Raw genomic sequence first — 21,386 nt, forward strand, 5'->3', positions numbered from 1 at the left:
ACGCATAGTACATCTGAAAAAAATGAAAAAAGGTACCGAATAGGATCTGGCGTTTTGCCCAGAAAAAAAAAGAAAGGGACAAGGGGAAACAAGATGTGTATATCCCTGGAAAATGTATGTATAAATTGTTCTAAATAAGCAGTGTCGCAAGTCAAGATCTGCAAAGCAAGTCTATCCTGAGAGCTGAGGGAAAGAAGCCCACTCCAAAACGTAATGGGCAAGGGTGAAAAAGATCCAAATAGGTCTGTAGAGTAAATAATCTAGGACCAATGTATGTGAACGGTACCAGCATATACATACTCATGGACTATAAACCAACACCCATTAATGCCAGGAGAAAAGAAAAAAAAAAAAAAAAAGTGAAAAGTGTGGTGGATACAAAGTGAAGGGAATCATATACCACGAAAAGAAAAGAAAAAGGTGAAAATCAGATAAAAATCATGCGATTCCCCAAACGGCACAGGGTGAGAAAAGATGAAAAAGTGTGCAGTCTGGGTGATAGACGAAATCACAGGGATAGTTACCTGGTGACATTGCACAGAGACATGCTCCAAAATATGGTGTGCATGTGTGAGGAGAAAAGCCAGAGTGTGAACAAGATTCCCAGTGAAAGGATAAGTAATGCCCGACATACCCCGGGCTCCTCCAAGCGTCACATTAAGCATGAAGAATCGAGGAGAGACGGGCCTCGCCACAGTGGCAAAACCATTCGCTGATGGCATCCAACCGCTCCCCTCGTGTACCAGCTAGATGGTCTCCTCACACATTCACACCACATTTTGGAGCATATCTCTGTGAAATGTCACCAGGTAACTATCCCTGTGATTTCCTCTTTATCACCCAGAGCACACACTTTTGTTTTTCCTCACCATTTCCCCCTTTGGGGAATTGCATAATTTTCAAGCGATTTTTCACTTTTATTTTTTTTTTCTCTTTGTGGTATAAGATTCCCTTCACTTTGTATCCACCATGCTTTTCACTTTTTCAGGCAATAATGGGTGTTGGTTTATAGTCCATGAATATGTATATACTGGTACTATTTACATACATAGTCAGGTTAAAAAAAAGACACAAGTATTTCTAGTTCAACCAAAAAAAAAAAAAAAAAAACACACCATACAATCCCATATACACAATGTGTCATCCACAGTTGATCCAGAGAAAGGCAAAAACCCCAGCAGAGCATGCTCCAATTTGCTACAGCAGGGGAAAAAAATTCCTTCCTGATCCTCCGAGAGGCAATTGGATTTTTCCTGGATCAACTTTACCTATAAAATGTTAGCATCCATTTATATTGTGTATGAAAGAATCCATGCCATTTTTAAAGCAATCTACTGAGCTGGACAGAACCACTTCTGGAGAGAGTCTATTCCACATTTTCACAGCTCCTTATTTGGAGATAAAATCTATTTTCCTCTAGCCATAAAGAGTGCCCCCTTGTCCTCTGTGACAACCTTAAAGTGAATAACTCAACACCAAGTTCACTACATGGACCACTTGTATTTGTACGTTAATCATATCCCCCCCTTAAACTCCTCCTCTGAATACATTCAGTTAATCGTTCCTCATAGCTGAGCTCCTCCATGCCTCTTATCAGTTTGGTCCTGGTTTGGCCACGTATTATTGGTCCTATATCATTTACTCTACAGACACATTTGGATTTTTTTTCACCCTCGCCTGTTATGTTTGGAGGGTGATCCTGGGGTGTGTCGGTGCGCTCACTTTTTCCTTGTGTTCATTCCCTCAGCTCCTGGGACAGACTTGCTTCGCAGATCCTAACTCGCAACACCGCTTACTTAGAACAATTTATACGTGTCTTGTGCCTCACTCAAAGTCCCCAAAAAAATTTCTTTTAATACCTTATTTTATAGCACCCCCTGACGCTCACGTGACTGGTCGCTTCTCTACTCTTCCCTCCCGCCCCCTGCAGCTGTCACATGGAGAGAGGCGGTTGGTCACGTGAGCGCCGAACGCTATAAATTAAGGTATAGAACGGCATTTTATTTATAAAACACAGACACTGGGCACCTTACTTTATCAGAGGATTGTGTGAAAATAGCAGAATGGCTAAACAACCACTTTAATTAAGTCTGGAATTCTGAAAGAAAAACGGTTAAATGAAAAGCAAGGAAGCAAGGGAAAGTACAAAGAGGATTACAATCACTTCAATCTGATTTGCTCTCAAAAGCAGGCACATCCTACACATTAAATTTAAAATTAAAAAAATTAAACATAGATGTCAAAAGAAAGTTCATCGCAAAATTGGTTAAATCTTTTCATGTGTGCCTTGAAAATTTTTGACATTTTTGGTGCGCCACAAGACAAAAAAAGTTTGAGAAACACAGAGCAGATACCTGAGATTAAGGAAGGTCAAGGCTTGCAGGTTAAGAGTAGCTTCTGGCACATAGCGGATACAGTTCTGGTAAAGATTTAGGCTTTCCAGGGAAACATAATGGCAGATCTCAGCAGGAATCTCCGACAGCCTGTTCCGAGACAGATCTTAAAAAAAAAAAAAAAAAAAGAAAAGATATTTAAAAAGAAATTATTACTTGTTTTACATGTCTCAAAGTAAACAGTTAGCAGTTACAACATATACTCCAACTTCCTTGTGTGCCAAGTGTCAAGCATAGTCAGAAACCAGATTGTTTATGAGGAAACCTTTTTTTTTCCCCAGATGCTAGGCTTGGGAAAATCTGTCACAAATCTTGAGAATTATACCTGAACCTATAAAGAAAAATAGGATTTTTGTACTCATGGTAAAATTCCCTTTTTTTTGAGTCCATTGAGGGATGCAGGAAGCCTTTACATTTTGGGAGGTTAAAAAGCAATGTACCTGAAAGATGGGGACACAGCAGTCAAGAGCTAACAGGTCCAAAGAAAAAAAACAGTATGACGTGGACTGCCTGCAGCTCAAAGAGGCCTGAAGGAACTTACCTGGCATCAAATGAGGTTCAAAACATCCACCTGATAGAACTTCAATACAGTGTGTGAACTGAAGACTAGGTAGAAGCCTTGTAAATCTGATACAAAGTTGCCCTGCTGCCAAAAAGCCCAAGAAGCACACACAGGCCTAGAAGAATGCACCTGGACAGCAAAGGGTGGAAACTTGATCCTTGAGAACATAAGCTTGAATGATGGGCAAGTGAGGAGGGAGTGTGGGACACACACACAGAGGCGGTTTGGGAGCAAGCCTGCACGAGTGCCCACATAGCAAACGGCATGCTGTGGTTGGCACTCAGGGGGGCTTGGGGCTGCTCTGTGCAGAAAAATGGAAAGTTTGCAATAATTTTATTAGTCCTGAGAGCCAAGCGCTGCCCCAAACCAAGCTGCAGGAAGAAGAGGATTCGCCCAACAGAGAAACTTCGAGGCTGATAGCCCAGAGACTAAATCCACATCTAATGATACACCTTGCAGAAAGTAGCCTTCCTAGATATTAGATCATAGGAATCACGGATTCAGAGATGTCCCATCAATACATACAATATCCACCGCCTGCCTGGAGAAAAAAAGAGAATCACCAGGGCGTACTAATCCCACAGAGCATCTATTGCTTCCGCTAGAGAATCCCTGGAAATCCCTGGAAACAAACCTGTCTAGTTTGCTGTTGAACCTTGAAATCTAAGAGGTGAAGATCCAACACCCCACCAGTAACAGGTCCTGAAAAACCTCTGGGTGTAGTGACCACTCTCCTGGGTCCAGATGCTGCTGACTGAGTTAACATATCTGCCAGTTGTCTAACCCTGGGATGTACAGGACAAATAAGGCTGCAATGTGACGTTCTGCCCAGAACAGGATCTTATCTACCCTTCTTGCCTCTGCCAGATTTCTGGTTCCACCCTGATGATTGAGTGATGGGGGGTGCAGCAAAGGGGAGTATAAGTGAGTCCGTAGCCCTGTCACTTTACCCATTCGGTCTCTTACTAGTTACATAACTCCAAACGTAGGAGCTACAGAATCCATTGGCGGCCCATCCATAAAGGGCACCAGACGCATGGATTTCAATAGGGTTTTTTTTTTTTTTTTTTTTTTTTTAAGCACACGATTAGAGCCTAAGGCTCTAATTGGCTTAAAAAAGGGTGGGTTCGGGGCACAGAGCACTGCGCCCAGAGCCCACCCACTTGTATGACAACAGCTAATTCAAATTTGCTATTTTCTACCTTAGTCTCCTCCCAGCCAATCAGCAAGCAGGTGTACAAGCCAGATTGACCGAGAGGAGAAGCGATGGTATTGGGTGCTGAGGAAGAGACACAGGGTGAAGCCGCCGAGGAAGTCTGTTTGCGGCGCACACCTCCAAAAAAATGGAGCACCAGCTGCCACTGCCATCTACTCTAGGTTATAGAAAAGTGGAGAGAAGAGGGTATTGTAATTCTGTTCAAGGGTGATAAAGATGCTCCTCCACAAAGAGGACATAAATACTGATGTAAATGTACAATGTATATGTAAAGCGCTGCGTAAATTGACAACACTATATAAGTAACTGAAATAAAATAAATACAAGGAATCTTAATTACAGGATCCCCAAGTAAAAAATGGAAAATGCCTGAAAGAAAACCAATGCAGTTACCACATAAGGGCTGATAAACACAATACATTTTTGTTTTGGGTTTTGATATATTTATTTTGGTTCTTCTATTTTTTTCTGATTTTGTTTTTTTTTTTTTTTTTTTTTTTTTAAACTACAAGATAATTAAAGAAAAAAAAAAAAAAAAAAGACATTTTATATTACAAAACGGCACAGTATCTTTTCCCCTTTGAATGTAGCGAAGGGATTAAGGCCTAATTGTATTTTTTTTTTTAACCCGCACAATGGACAGTACTTACATTCAATGAGAACTGTCCCTTGTGCTGGTGGTTGCTGTCTTGAAATCTGAAGTCCTCTGCTCCAAACTCCCACCCCCATACCCCAGCTGTGGTAATTTTCCGGTGCTGCGGGGGTTAATACAGATAATGATTTTCATTCATTCCTCCAACCATGCACTTTTCACTGATGGAAACTATAGTACAGATTCTATGAATGCAGGGGGATAGTGGAAAGGACAGGCGTAGTCGGCACTATTGCCTAAGACGGGTCCACAGCACAAGATTACCACTGTAGGAGTACTAGGAAGGTGATTTCAACTAAGACAGCACTCTCCAGCACGAGTGATGTTTCTCAGGAAATAAAGAACCCTAGGAAACACTCTGGGCTTCTTGGAGGGAATAATGCTACAAATACAGTACAGGAAGATGGCTGCTAGCCAATACCCACAGATCTTAATTTACAGTGTGGTTTGGTTACATCACCATGTAAAGAGATAATCTCTCCCCCCCCCCCACCCCACCCAAAAAAAAAAAAAAAAAAAAAAAAATCGCCTCCTCCTGAAGCAATTTATATACCACAAATAAATGTAGTTCTGTAAATAAATTCCCTTTTCTTAAAGCTGAAACTCAAGTCAAAGAATTAAATTTTTTTTAGAACCTTTGTTCATTTGTTTTTAAAAGAGGAAGTAAATCCTGAAGGGTTATAACCCTCCCTTGTTCTATCCAAAATGAAAAAAAAAATTCCATTCCAAACAGGAAGGGAGAAGAAATCCCTACAAATTAAGGGAATTCCTTGGGGACCCCCAGGTACCCAGAATTAGTGTCCCCATTGAAAGATTTGGGATTTTCTTTTACTTTCAATGATAATGGTAAACAGGACAAATAGAGAGGGTGAATCTCCTTAATGGGGGCACAGAACGCAATAAAAACCGACAAGCATTTTAATCCCTCTCCACTCTTTCCAAAAGTAAAAAAAAAAAAAAATTTTGCCTATAGTTATACAGTTGTGTGAAAAAGTATTTGTCCCCTTCCTGATTTTTTATTTTTTTGCATATTTCTCACACTTAAATGATTCAGATCAAACAAATTAATAATACACAAAAGATAACCCGCGTAAATCCAAGATGCCGTTTTAAAATTTTATTAAGGGAAAAAAGCTGTTCAAACCTGCCTGGCCCTATGTGAAAAAGTAATTGCCCCCTCCCATGCTGAATCATGAATGAGCTGTGATTAATCACAATTTTTTAGAAAGCCGAGTTAAATTTCACTTGCCACACCCAGGCCCGATTACTGCCAGACCTGTTAAATCAAGAAATCACATAAATAGAAGCGGTCTGACAAAGTGAAGCAGATCACAAAAAGCCACACATCATGCCACAATCTAAAAAAATATAAGAACAGATTAGAAACAAAGTAATGGACATGTATCGGTCTAGGAAGGGTTTCCAAGCCATTTCTAAGGCTTTGGAACTCCAGTGAACCACGGGGAGAGCAATTATCCACAAATGGAGATAACTTGGAACAGTGGTGAACCTTCCCAGGAGTGGCCGGCCTACAAAAATGACTCCAAGAGCATGACGACGACTCATCCAGGAGATCATAAAACAACCAAGAACAATATCTAAAGAACTGCAGGCCTCACTTGCCTCAGGTAAGATCAGCGTTCATGATTCAACAATAAGAAAGACTTTGCAAAAATGGCACTACAAGAGTGAGTTTTTTTTTTTTACATTTTCCAGGAATTGGGCTTCAAAGTGCATTTTTCACCCTTTATCCAATAAGCATGCCCCTTATTGCCTTGTATCTTGTCTCTTCCCAGTTCTGCAACCAAGCATCAGCAATTTCTCCAGATGGAAAATGGCTCCTGGTGACATATCTTCAATGCACTATACAAAAAGGAGAGTGGTAAGGTCTTAAGCTGGTTATACACTAGAAGAATTTAGTTTGAAATTTTACGATTTAAGAACTGTTGATTTTCTAAATGTTAGTGGGGTCAACTACACCTTCAACTGACTGTGTAGACATTTACCAGTAAGCAAGACACATACCCACCACAAATGAGCACTCCCATGATGCAGCACACGTGTACAGATACTCTTCCCGGTGCAAGGGAAATCAAATTAAATCAAAACTTTATTAAAAAAAATAGGGAATTATCTGTATACATTTTACAGCAGGTTTTAGGATCATAGGGAAAGGTAGAGACTCCGAAGTGGGCAGGGTTCTGTTGTTCAGTGCCTGTCATCCACCAACCAACAAGAATTACTGCAGGATTACGCTTCCCATTGCTTAACCTGCATATCAAGTCAAAGAACTTACAAATAATTCAGGTTTCACTGAACTTTGCTCCTGTACACACATTATTTTTTTTTTTTTAGTTTAGCCACAATATGATATAAATCTCAAAAGCATCTCAAAGACCTCAGAGTAAGCTTTCTTTCCTATCCAAAACACTCAAGCATGTACTACAGAAGCTACAGGAAGTCCCCGACGTTGAAGTTGTTCGTAAGTTGGAACACTGCATTGGTAAGGGTAACTTCCGGTCGGAACACTGCATTGGTAAGGGTAACTTCAGGTCGGAACACTGCATTCGTACGTGAAACGTCCGCCTGTGCATGGATGTGGGATGTCCTGGGTGCTTGTTATGTTATCTGGGGCTCTTCTGGCCATGCAGTACGTGTAGTACTGCAGTATGGGATGTGTCTGGAGGTATCCAGGACCAGCGTGGAGCACAAGTGGCCAGCATTTGAGGCAATTCGTAAGTAGGAGTCATAACTCGGGGACTGCCTGTACCTGGCTTGGGAGAAAAATAGTAAAGCAGCTCCATGACCTCCATGATTCTAAAATCTATGCAGTTACAAGAGGAGCAACAGCATCTGTGATTTATATTTAGCTTTTCTTAGCACGGAAACAGACTGTGCCAAATACTGCAAACACTTCCCAGCATTCTCTGCGACAGCCTTCATCTACAGATCAAACAAATAAGACGAAGATGATAGAACAGGCACGCCACTTAAAACACATAGGACTTGATTTTAAGGTTTGCCAGATATTTAAAGTCATAAGGCTGGTGCATGCTCATATGCATGAAAGCAAACTCAGCAGTTACTTTAAGAAAAAAAACACAAATACAGTGTACAAAGCTTGTCGATGAGTAATGCCAGCACACAGTGCACTACAAAAATAGCTGGGAATGACATGAGGCAAGAAATATGTGAATGTGACAAAGCGAATACCGCGAGAATCTCTCATAGGCACTAGCACTACAGGTTTTATAAACATCTTATGTACACTGCAATTAGAAACTCTATAAGGCAGGCCATACACGGTGTGAATGAAATTTGCACGATTCCCCCACCAACACAGTATTAATGGGGGAATCCTTCCTGCTGAGACCTTATTCTCCCAGAGGGAGGGCAGGGGAAGTCGTCCCAGCTGGGAGAAGACCGTGATCATTGCTATAGCAGCCACTAGCGATAATCGCAAGTAAATCCGGCAGGCTGGTGGTACCAAAGTTGATCGATTACTTGGTACATTCAGCCTGCTCACACACCGTTTGAATCTCAACCGGTTCCTGCTCAATAGAATGGCCGGCCTAAGGAACAAAAAGGCAGAATTTTTTTCTCTATTCTATTAAATAGAAATCTTTTTAGATTAACAACTAGAGGGAGCTCTCAACGGATTGGTGTCATTACTCTGTCTCTAATTTGAGAAAAAATATCAACCATTTAGGAACTATATCATGTTCACTTGATTTTTATTCTGGGAGGAACAGTAAAGCAGAAATACTGTGCAGGAAGCAAAGGCTGTATATGTACATTTCTATGCTAAAAATGCATATGAAAAATTAGCAAAACATTGCCAATTACCTAAACAAGTATAAACACACATTTACGTATTTTCTTGCCTTTTTATAGAGATGCACTGAATTTTCGGCTGCCAATAATTTAAAATAGGGTTATCAGCATTTGGCCCATAGCAAAAGAGGTGATGATAATGGCGCCGAAAATGCATGCGATTTTACAGTGCTTAAGGTGTGTTTTTCATAGGTTGTGCAACTCAAAGACGGCATCAAAAAGATAACACGGATGTGTTCTTGCTGCATTTCCAATAGGGAGGTGCGTTTTTTAACTCATCAAAAATGCTTCACGCAGGATTTTTACCATAACAGACGTGCAATGGACCAGTTTGAAGACCTACATCAGATTTAAAGGGATGTATTTTGCTTGAGCTTTTCTTGCGCTAAAAGGTGCCAACAATAAATTCCTATTCATTTAAATTCATAATATTAATTAAAAAGTCAAATTTAAAGAGAAAAAAAAAATTACACTAGAAAAATACACTATAAGGCTGGCCATACATGGGTCGAATTCCAAAATAATTTTCTTTTGAGAATCTTACCTAAGAATTTTTGTTTGAATTTTGCACCATCAGTGGGCAGCAGCAAAAGGCAATTTTCGTGCAGCCATCGAATTTGAGCGATTTGGCATATTGGAAATTTTTTGAAAAGTTAACAATTTTCTAATTAGTGACATTTTTTAAGCAAATATTTTAAAAAAAGGTATGTAAAGTAGATAACAGTTTATTAGTTACAAAAAATAATCAAGTGAATCACATAGTTATAAAGTTAAAAACAAGGAATGCATTTCCATAAATATAGAAGTTGATACCAATACATGTGCACCCGACGCGTTTCGGAGTTACTTATGCCTCCTTCTTCAGGGGTGATTGTAGGGTTTGCAACAAGAATTTTCTATATGGGAAATAATATGTATAACATAGACATGATGAGTGCACAATAAAGGAACGTAAATACAAAATCTATAGTTGTATAAGTCTGTATACATACACATTCATTTCTCTGTTTACACTTACATTGGTATCTACGGATATAGGTTGTGCATTCCAGGACGAATTAAAAGAAACATAGATATGTTGACGTACTGCCCATCGGACACGCTCCCTGGTCGTGGTGTGTAGAACTTTAGTGAAGTATAACAGGAGTATTCACATAGCCACTGTCAAGGTGGAAGTAGAGACGTATAAATATATAGGGTGGTTTTATTCTTCCTTCCAGTAGGAAGAAAGGCCCAAGGTTAGCGGGCATATGACAGTTTAGATCTGAGGTCACACTGGGGCCAAATGTGTATCCTGTAAATCATGAAGATATATATATATGTAAGGATGTGCATACATATGAATAATTAAAGTAGTACATGGAGAATCCAAAAGCTGTATCCTACCTGGTCCGCCTACAATAATGGGGGGCAGGTTATTGATTTCTGGACTATATGCATATAACCTGATATCATTCTATCTGTATAACTTGCCCTCGAATTGTACTTTTAATATCTGTACATAATTACTACTTTGTCATGTTTGAAATGTTTTCCTCCATCGGGTTTCACTCCCAACCCGTATCGCACTGCCTATCGGCCCTGCTTCCCTGTGATAGCAAAAGATGTGATACTATTTTTCCCCTGTTCAGTTGCATTAATTTATGCTTTGACTTATTACTTATTAGCTTCACATTATGATCTGTGATCCGCCCGGCACGAAAAGAGCCGCCTGAGCGAAGTTTGGACTCATGGTGGCGCTGTGTGAGGTACAGAATCATCTGTCCTCCATCTTGCGACCCCAACGGACATGCGCAGTCCGGTGGGGAAGCCAGACGTGCCGGCGGGTGCAGTGGGCGTGGCCACGCCTCACGACGTCTGCGTCCGCATGCGCTGTGGATGCCTGGCGGCGCGCGCTCCACCCGGGGGGCCAGTCCTAGTGTATCCGTCCCTCCCTCACCACAATCAGCTGTTGTATCTCCTCCATCAACAGCTGATAGGTGGGGAGGGCTTTATATATTCGGCTCCAGCCCACACCAGGCGTCATCTGCTGCAGACAGGACGCTCTTGGTGCGAGGTGCTGTGACACTTGGTTAGTAACTTATCCCCTACCTATTGACATGGATCCCTATGTTGAAGTCACTGGTTGTAAACCCTGTCTGTTGCCTATCATACTATATTTGCTTCACCTGCTATCTACTATGTTCTGGGGCTTTCCCTTCTCTTATGATATGCTTGGTGATCCATCCTTCCTCATTGAAATTACTAGTCATTTATGCTATCTGGATGTCATACATCTTTCTTTTCTGCTTTCTCACCCACTATATTTTCTCTCTCTCTTTTTCCCTTTCCCCTCCCTCCTCTTGCTCTCCTCCCCCCTCTCTCTTCTTTCCCCTCCCCCTCCTTTCCGAACTGCCCCCCCCCCCTCCCCCTCTTCTACTTTCTGTTCCTTGCCTTCCTTCCTTTTCCTTTCCTTTCTCTTCCTCCCCCTCCCCCTCCTCTTTCCTCCCCCCCCCCCCTTTTCTCTTCCCCCCCCCTTCCCCTTCCCCCCGCCCCCCCCCCCCCCTTTTCTCTTCCCCCCCTTCCCCCCTCCCCCCCTCCCTCTCACCAACCAGGGTTTTAATATACTTCCCATTTCTATGTTGATTCTCCAGCTTTCTGAACTACATCTGATCCATATTTACCACCAGCTACTGCCCCCCATTATTGTAGGCGGACCAGGTAGGATACAGCTTTTGGATTCTCCATGTACTACTTTAATTATTCATATGTATGCACATCCTTACATATATATATATCTTCATGATTTACAGGATACACATTTGGCCCCAGTGTGACCTCAGATCTAAACTGTCATATGCCCGCTAACCTTGGGCCTTTCTTCCTACTGGAAGGAAGAATAAAACCACCCTATATATTTATACGTCTCTACTTCCACCTTGACAGTGGCTATGTGAATACTCCTGTTATACTTCACTAAAGTTCTACACACCACGACCAGGGAGCGTGTCCGATGGGCAGTACGTCAACATATCTATGTTTCTTTTAATTCGTCCTGGAATGCACAACCTATATCCGTAGATACCAATGTAAGTGTAAACAGAGAAATGAATGTGTATGTATACAGACTTATACAACTATAGATTTTGTATTTACGTTCCTTTATTGTGCACTCATCATGTCTATGTTATACATATTATTTCCCATATAGAAAATTCTTGTTGCAAACCCTACAATCACCCCTGAAGAAGGAGGCATAAGTAACTCCGAAACGCGTCGGGTGCACATGTATTGGTATCAACTTCTATATTTATGGAAATGCATTCCTTGTTTTTAACTTTATAACTATGTGATTCACTTGATTATTTTTTGTAACTAATAAACTGTTATCTACTTTACATACCTTTTTTTAAAATATTTGCTTAAAAAATGTGCCTTTAAAGTCCGCTAGGGGAACTTCTTTTGCTCTAAACTCGAATTTAGGATGTGGCACAACAAGTAGATAATTGATCGATCAAATATTTTGTTTTCTAATTAGTGATGGGAGAATCGTGTGAGAAATATAATCATGCAAAAAAGAAATGCACACGAGCACAAGAAAAGAAAATTTCCCAGAAAGAAAAGATTCCCAAGCCATGAACATTCTTTTCTGTAGCAACATGAGGTAAAATTGAAGGCTTGGTTGGTCAAATTTCTAAATCAATGGTGGCACAATCGGATCACAAAATGCAGAAATGCTCTGATTTTCAAAAGAAATTAGTTTGTAATTCAACCCATGTATGGCCTGCATTAGCCTGGCTGGATTTAAGATCATAACCCTGGAGCGCACTAAAATCATGGGACATAAAAGAAGTCTATGGCAAAACTCAGCTAACCCACACGAAAACCACAGGAGAAGTAAACTGGATCAGTGTGAAATGGGTCCAAGTTTCCGGGTATCTCAATTTCTATGAATCTTCCCGGACAGCAAGGATTAGCCCTCATGGTCTGCCGTAAAACAATTAGGGAAAACAGAGTTAGTTATCTAATAACTCAATTTCCATGATGCTTTAAGGACAGCACATGAGAGGTGATCCCTGCTGTCCTAGAAAATGATTTGGGAAAGATAAAATAGTCAGCACATGGTACATCTTTATAGATAGGGGGAAGAAAGGGGAGACCAAGATGACAGAGGAATATTAAAGTAGAACTGGAGGCAAAACCTTTTCTTCATTTGACAGAGCAAGAGAGGGTTATAACCCCCATCAGATTTTTTTTTTTCCCGCCATCTGTGTCCCATTACGGAGATTTTGTTCTATAGCCAAAAAGGAAGCGAGAGGAAATCCCTGAAAATTAAGGGAATTCCTTGGGGACTCCCCAGGTCACTTCTTGATCTATAGCCAAAAAGGAAGTGAGAGGAAATCCCTGAAAATTAAGGGAATTCCTTGGGGACTCCCCAGGTCACTTCTTGATCTATAGCCAAAAAGGAAGTGACTGACTATCAATGATGATGATAAACAGTAAAAATAGAGAGGGTGAATGTCCCCAACGGGGGCAGAGGCAGCAATAAACACCTGACAGGTGTTCTAATCCCTCTCCACTCTATCCAAAACTAACAAAAAAAAAAAGTTTTGCCTTTAGTTATACTTTAACCACTTCTGCCCCAGAAGATTTGGCTGCTCAATGACCAGGCCATTTTATGCGATACGACACTGTTTTAACGAAAAATTGCGAGGTTGTGCGACACTGTATCCAAACAAAATTGACGTCCTTTCCCCCCCCCCCCCACAGAGATTTCTTTTGGTGGTATTTGATCACCTCTTTATTTTTTGCGCTATAAACAAAAGAGCGACAATTTTGAAAAAAAAAAAAAAAAAAAAAAAAAAAAAAGTTTCCTCAGTTTAGGCCGATATGTATTCATCTACATATTTTTGGTTAAAAAAAAAACCCCCAAAAAACGCAATAAGCGTATATTGATTGGTTTGCGCAAAAGTTATAGCATCTACAAAGTATGGGATAGATTTATGGCATTTTTATTAATTTTTTTTTTTTTACTAGTAATGGCGGTGATCTGCGATTTTCATCGGGACTGTTATATTGCAGCGGACAAATTGGACACCGACACATTTTTGGGACTATTGACAATTATACAGCGATCAGTGCTCGGCGGTTATCGCACCAGCCGGGCACTCGCATCGGCTCAGGGCACACGCTTCAGGCGCGCGCCTCCTACAGCGTCTTAAAAGGGCCAACGTACAGCTACAATGGCTCACCCAGGGGAGCCATTCTGCCCCAGTATAACTGTGGTGGCTGGTCAGGAACCGGTTAACTTCCTATCTGTAGGATGTCATATGACATCCTTGGGTTGAAGCGGTGATATCTGAATGATGCCTGCAGCTACAGGCATCATTCAGATCTTTTTCAACTTGCAATTACCTGTAATTTAAAAGCCATCCTACAGATCCGGCGGCGGCACAGGATTACCATAGAGCTGGCTGTGGACTGGATGGTCCCCGGCCATCTCTATGACACTGGGAGGCTGGAAGAAATCATGACGTTACTTCCAGCACTGGCAGTTGTAAACACCGCCAGATTTTTTTTTCCTGGAAAGCAGAGATCGATTTTTTTTGATCTCATGCTTTTTAGGGTAGAGAAGATATCTGGGGTCTCATTGACCCTAGATGTCTCCATAAAGAGGATCTGTCATGCCTTATTCCTATTACAAGGGATGTTTACATTTCTTGTAATCGTAAAAAAAAAAAAAAAGTGATCAAACAAAAAATAAATAAAATTAAGGCCTCATTCACAGGAGGCGGAGTCCGCCAGCTCAGCAGATCTCTCCGTTGATCTCCGCTGAGCCAGCGGATGACAGGTCCGTCTCTGCTCAGATTGGATTGAATGTCAGCGGACATGGTCACCGCTGACATCCGTCGCTCCATAGACCTGCATGAAGCGTCCGTTCAGGTCCGCCTAAAAAAATTGTCAGGAGAACCTGAACGGTCCATCCGTGTGAAAGGGGCCATAAACAAGGGACAGTGTGTAAAAGTAAAATAAAAAAATATTTTTTTTTTTATAGCGCCCCCGCCCCCTTGTGCTCGCACGCAGAAGCAAACGCATACATAGGTTGCAACCGAATATGTAAACGGCCTTCGCACCACACATGTGAAGTTTCACTGCGAATGTTAGAGTGAGAGCAATAATTCTAGCACAAGACCCTCGTAAAGCCTTGTACACATGATCGGATTTAATGCAGACAAAATGTCAGACTTTTGTCCGAAGGGCGTTGGCCATGAACTTGTCTTGCATACAAACGGCACACAATTGTCGGCCAACACGAATGTAGTGACGTACTACATGGCTTTTCAGCTATTTAGCACCACCCTTTGGGCACCTTCTGCTAATGTTGTGCTTGGTGAGCATTGGTTCCGAGCAATCGCATTTGTACTTTGGACTTTTGTCTGACGGACATGTGTACACACGATCAGAAAACCTGACAGACCGTCGTTCACGGAAAATTTATAAGCCTGCCATCCATGGAGATTTTTTTAGGTACCGTAGTTTGTCGCCATTTCACGAGTGTGCCTAATGTCAAAGCATGACATGTTAGGTATCTATTTATTCAGTGTAACATCATCTTTCACATTATACAAAGCAATTAATATGGTTTCATTTTTTTTTTTTAATTCATGAAAGTACCGTTTTTCCCAAAAAATTGCATTTGAAAGACTGCTGCGCAAATACCTTGTAACACAAAATATAGCAATAATCGCCATTTAAAATAAATATACAGTCCCTGACAAAAGTCTTGTCGCTTCTCTATTTTGTAGAAACTCCTGCTATTAACCTGACTTTTAATTAATCAATTGGTGTTAGAAATAGCTCATATGAAAAGCTAAAGCCCTCCCAAATGATGTTTAATGCACTGAAATAAATTAGTTTCACTGAAAAAAAGATTTATCATTTAATCAAGACAGACAGGTCAAATTTTGGCAAGACAAAAGTTTTGTCGCCTATACAGAAATTTAACAACTTTACTGAAAATCCAAAAATATGTCAGCAAATTAAGTAGTGCTGCTGTGAGATCCAAAATGTAATATCTTGTATGACTTCCATGGGCTTGAAGGAAAGCATCCATGCTGTTTGGCAAGGATTCATACAATTTATTGATGAAGTCATCAGGAATAGAAAAGAAAACAGTCTTGCATGCCTCCCAGAGTTCATCAATATTCTTTGGTTTCGTCTTCCATGCTTCATCTTTCATCCTACACCACATATGCTCAATGATGTTCATGTCTGGTGACTGGGCTGGCCAATCCTGGAGCATCTTGATCTTCTTTGTCTTAAAGAACTTTGATGTGGAGATGGAAGTATGCGATGGAGCACCATCCTACTGCAAAATTTGGCCTTTTTTATGGTTGGGAATATAAGAGGTAGCTAAGATTTCTTGGTATTTTAGACTATTGATGTTGCCTTCCACCCTGCAGATCCCTTGCACACCCCCATACTGGATGGAACCCCAGACCATGATTTTGCCTCCACCAAACTTCACTGTTTTCTGGGTAAATCTCGGCTCCATGCGGGTTCTAGTAGGTCTCCTGCAATATTTGCGGCGACTGTGGTGAAATTCAACAGAAGATTCATCTGAAAAATCCACCTTCTGCCACTTTTCCAGAGTCCATCCTATTAGCAGGCTGTGGCCCTTGGCAAATGCCACACGTTTTTTCAATTGTCTTTTGTTTAGTGCTTGCTTATGGGCACTGATTCGACCATGGAGGCCATTTCGAGACAGAATCCGACAAACTGTTCTGGTTGACACAGGGACTTCAGGTGAACAGGTCTCGTGGAGCTCTGCTGCAGTGGAAAATGGGCTGGCCTTGGATTTTCGAGCCAACAAACGGTCCTATCGAGCAGTTGTCTTGCGGGATCGGCCTGACCTGGCCTTGTCCAAAACGTCTCCAGTCTCTTCAAATCTTTTTTTTATCCTCTGAACTTGACGCTGAGACACATTGAAGGTGTCTGCCACATCAACAGTGGATCTGGTCTTCAGCCTCCTGATAATCAACACTTTAGTCTCTGGGTGAATCTTAGGCATGTTTGCAGAGGTCTAGTTGCAGTTGAGAAGGTCTAGTGTACTGGTGTTCTTTTTATACACACCCGAGACCTAAATGATCCATTATTAGTCACAGGTGAAGCTCAAATAACAAGGCGAAAACACTTATGTCTTGGCAAAAATTAACTCAATGGGCTTTACCAAGCTGTGAATATTAAAATACTTTGTCAGTTTTGTTTTGCACTGAAACATTATTACAAAAGCTGTTTGGATTAAAATGACCCATTTCTTGTAACAAAATCTTGATTAGAAATATATTTTAGCGGCACTTCAGGTCAATTTGTACACAAGCGACAAGACTTTTGTCAGGGACTGTGTGTGTGTGTATGTATATATATATATATATATATATATATATATATATAATGTTTGGGAGTTCTGAGTCATTTTCTAGCAATAAAATTATGATTTTTTACACGTAGGAGAGGAATGCCATAGTTGGCCTGGTATGGAAGTGGTTAATTGTGGCTGGATGGTGGGGGGAGGCTTGGAGTGGATGAGGGGGGGGTTGCAAAGCAAGAAATGTGTGATGCTGAGGGGTAGATTGCAGAAAGGAGCCGCAGCTGATCGTGTTCATCATGGACTGGAATAAGACCAGAATAGCAGGAAAGGGAGCTTATTGTTGACAGGTGTGAAAGTCTTGTATGAACTACCAGTTCATAACCTTTCTTCTGAAATGCAAAATTACGGTGCAGCTGTTTCCACCTGCAATAAAACAAACTTTGAAAGCAACAAAAATATATAATGTTCATGCTGTAAATATACACAAATCAGTGCCAGTATACAGCAGATACACAGTAAAGACCAATAGGATTCAGCACAAGATGTGATCCTCAGTTGAAAGTTACTCAGTTGTTTTTCTGGTAACGTTACACAGACTGCCTGGCAAAAAGCCAACTCCATTCTGCAGTTATGTAAAAAGCATCTTATTCCTTTCTCAACAAGCAGTTGTCCAGGCCTTGTTGAAGCAGCACAATGGTCTGTTTCAGATGAAGTCATAGTGTGGAGGATAGCCTAGAGGAATTATTAGAAGAACATTGAACTTTTCATGGACATCTTCCGCCTTCTCAGTAAACCATATTCTGCTGCACAGCAGTCCTTAAGACGTTGTAAAGGCAATCTTTATGTGGACTGACAAAGACTAGCTTCTTCTTCTTAAAAAACGTTGTTAACAGTTATATGAAATATGAAGCAGTCGGCAAAAGTACAACACATTTATAAATCAAGGCCAAATCCTTATGTTTGAACTTTAATGTATTACAATATGGTGTAGCACTAGGGGTACAAAACACAATTAACAACCCTACCCTAGTATGCATGACTAGCACACAGACAGCCCAAATTACAAAATCAACACACCCCACTGTGTAGATTTATATATCTAGGGATAAAAGTGTACCCATTAACAGACTTGCAAAGCAAAATACACAATTAGACTTTCTGAAAGCTGTCATTAGTTTTCTAAAGTGTATATATCGTTTTTCACTGCTGGAATTTGTCAAATTAGTAAGATTTACCACCAGCATACTGACACAGAATACTTCTGGAAGCTTGTGCTACAAGACAAGCCAAATACGCAGGAATACGCCCGGGTTCACACATATGCTTTGTCAGACATCGCATGTGATTCGCACTGCATTGCCGTGCAATGTGATGTCTGTGCAATGCGAGTTCAGCCATACAGTTGTATGAAGTTGGAGAAGAGTTACTCTTTAAAGCCAGACATGCAGAATTAGGCCCGGCTCACACTAGTACGACTTCAGATGTGACTTAAGTCGCACAGAATCGAATGACAATGGAAATCACATTTTTTTCAAGTGTCCATTTGCAGCAATGTGACTCAGCAGGGACTCCTTTTGGAAGAGGTTCCTGTACTACTAGGTACGATTCCAGTGCAATTTTGTCCCCATACAATATGCAATTATAGATACGCCTGTCAGTTTTTCAGGTGGACCTGATCGGACACTCCATTCACCTCTATGGAGCGGCGGATCTCAGTGGCGACATGTCCGCTGACACCCGCCGCTATCCAATCCTGTCTGTGAAATCCAGATGGATATAGTGACCCTATTTTCCATTCGTCTTGCAGATTGGATCGGATGCAAAAACAGACAGGTGGTCCATTTTCATCTGATCTCCCCATAAAGGAGAGCGGGGCTCTTACAGATCCGTCTCAACACAGTGAGTGGAGACAGACCTGTCATCCACCTGCTCAGCGGGGATCAGTAGAGCGATCCCCCGCTGAGCAAAACAGAGTTTGATCTCCCCGTTCTGCCTAGTGACAAGTGTCACTCGATCTCTGCTCCCTGTCATCGAAGCAGAGATCAGTGACATCACACACCAGCCCATCCCCCTGACAGTTAGAATCACTCCCCTAGGAACACTTAACCCCTCCCCGCCCCCTAGTGGTTAACCCCTTCACTGCCAGCGTCATTTATACAGGAATCAATGCATTTTTATAGCACTGATTGCTGTATAAATGACAAAGGTCCCAAAAATGTGTAAAAATGTCTGACATGTCCGCCATAACATCGCAGTCACAATAAAAATCGCTTATCGCCACCATTACTAGTAAAAAAAAAATTATTAATAAAAATGCCATAAAACTATCCCCTCTTTTGTAAACGATATAACTTTTGCGCAAACAAATCAATAAACGCTTATTGCAATTTTTTTTTTACCAAAAATATGTAGAAGAATACGGATCGGCCTAAACTAAGGAAAAAAAATGTTTTTTTATATATTTTTTGGGGATAATTATTATAGCAAAATGTAAAAAATAACGCTTTTTTTCAAAATTGTCTCTTTTTTTGTTTATGGCGCAAAAAATAAAAATCGCAGAGATGATCAAATACCACCAAAAGAAAGCTCTATTTGTGGGGAAAAAAAGGACGTCAATTTTGTTTCGGAGCCACGTTGCACAATTGTCAATTAAAGCGACGCAGTGCCGAATCGCAAAAAACGCTCTGGTCAGGAAGGGGGTAAATCCTTCCGGGGCTGAAGTGGTTAAGATGAATTAACAATGCTCAGGGAGCGATAATCATGCTGATGACCTGTAGATCGCACCACAAGGGAGCTTGTGTGTGAGAGCTGGGGGTGCGACTGTGATGGCAGCACTTCGCAAATGAAATTTTTTTTTGCAGAACCGAGGTACATTAACACATTTATTACCACAACACAACATGTATTACCGAATACATATTATGTAAATGCAGCCTCCTCCTTGCTGTTGAAAATTATCAGTCACAAATCAAAGATGTGGAATAGTTTGTTCACAAAAAATTAAAATTGGTGCGGTCATTTAAAAAAAATCAATAGGTCCTGCATTCTACATGATGCTGAAGGAAGGCTGCGCATATTTCTCTCTACATACCTCCTTGAATAGGCAAGCATTTAGCTCTTGCAATGCAGGGGTCTGGAAGGGGGGTGCGGGAGGTTTTTGGCGGTTGGTTGGATAGAGGGGCGAGTTTGCTTGAATATTAAAAATGAAATAGCGTTTTGTTTGTGGAGCTCAGACGTGGTGTAGTTCTGCTTCTGTAGTTCGCCCCCGATGAAACGCATCGGGATGTGGCGGGCATTTTGCTGGTTGGAAAGTATTTATAAGCCAGTTTTGCTCTTATGGAAGCGAGTGTATTACTTTTTACTAATAAAATTTCTTCTCCCCTATATCATTCGTGAGAATTTAAGGATGCTTTTCAGCAGAGATGGAGTTTTCCAGTAACAGGAGTGTGGTGATACAACTCCATTATCACCAGTCAGGGATTGCTTTACAGACTGCGTATCCGACCTTCCCTTGTGGAAGTCCATGTTTGATGGTAAGGTGGCAGTGTGAACGGGTGTTGGTGATGGCTCTACCTCTCATGCACCCCATTTTTTATCCTCGGGGATCACAACCAACTCTAAAGCAAATCTAAAAATTTAATTTTAAAAAAGGAGTCTTTATTGTGGTTCTGTATGTGGAAAATTTGGATGTTATAATCCGATTATGTTTTTAGCGCTGCACTTTAAATGTATTTCTTCTATGTATGTGTTTTTTTCCAGCAATATTGTATCAGCAGCTTTTTATTTTAACCTAGCACAGCTGATTGTTTTTTTTTAGTTCTGCTTTAATGAAATAAAAACAGGAATAAATGAAAACGGTTCAATGCACCAGGAAGGCACTTCAGCTGGTGGTGGAAGTAAGCTATCAAAGTTTCTTAGAAAAACGGTTTGTGCACACAAGCATGTTGTGACCAAACTGAAAGACTACAATTTATTAACAAAAGTTGAGGGTAAGCTTATCCATAAAGGTCACTCTCACACTTCATGTCGTGGGAATGCACGTTCCCGATTTTTTTTTTTTTTGCGTGTTTCTGTGCATTGCACATGGAGCAGCCCATTCACTTGAATAGGCTACACCAAGTGCAACAATGCACCAAAGAAGCTCCAGAACCTTTTCTGGCATTAATCATGGCGTGTTTGCCACACGGCAAAAGTCGCATCCACCAATTGCACTTGGGGTACCATTAACAATGCACCACAAGTGCGCATTTTCTATGTGCCCTCTCTTGCATTCCAGAAAATGATTAAAAAAAAATGAAGGTAACTGCAGTGTCCAGGTACATTAAAGACCTCCAGTTGTTTGTGTTTATTAGAAGTCAGCAGCTACACAAAGTGTAGCT

At 41.0% G+C, this 21,386-nt stretch overlaps 1 protein-coding gene across 21 annotated transcripts in view; it reads right to left on the reverse strand.

The window, feature by feature from the left end:
- The window catches only part of LRCH3 (leucine rich repeats and calponin homology domain containing 3), a 170,977-nt gene that overhangs the window by 124,163 nt on the left and 25,428 nt on the right, over positions 1–21,386 (reverse strand). For all 21 annotated transcript variants that reach the window (XR_012243838.1, XM_073626536.1, XM_073626525.1 and 18 more), the window contains exon 2: positions 2,355–2,499. Coding sequence is in view for 20 of the 21 variants with exons in the window: in XM_073626536.1 (XP_073482637.1) it covers positions 2,355–2,499 (145 nt within the window). In the remaining variant the exon portion in view is untranslated. The remainder of the gene's footprint in view (positions 1–2,354; positions 2,500–21,386) is intronic.

Source organism: Aquarana catesbeiana, linkage group LG04 (genome assembly GCF_042186555.1).
Source record: "Aquarana catesbeiana isolate 2022-GZ linkage group LG04, ASM4218655v1, whole genome shotgun sequence".
NCBI lineage: Eukaryota > Metazoa > Chordata > Amphibia > Anura > Ranidae > Aquarana > Aquarana catesbeiana.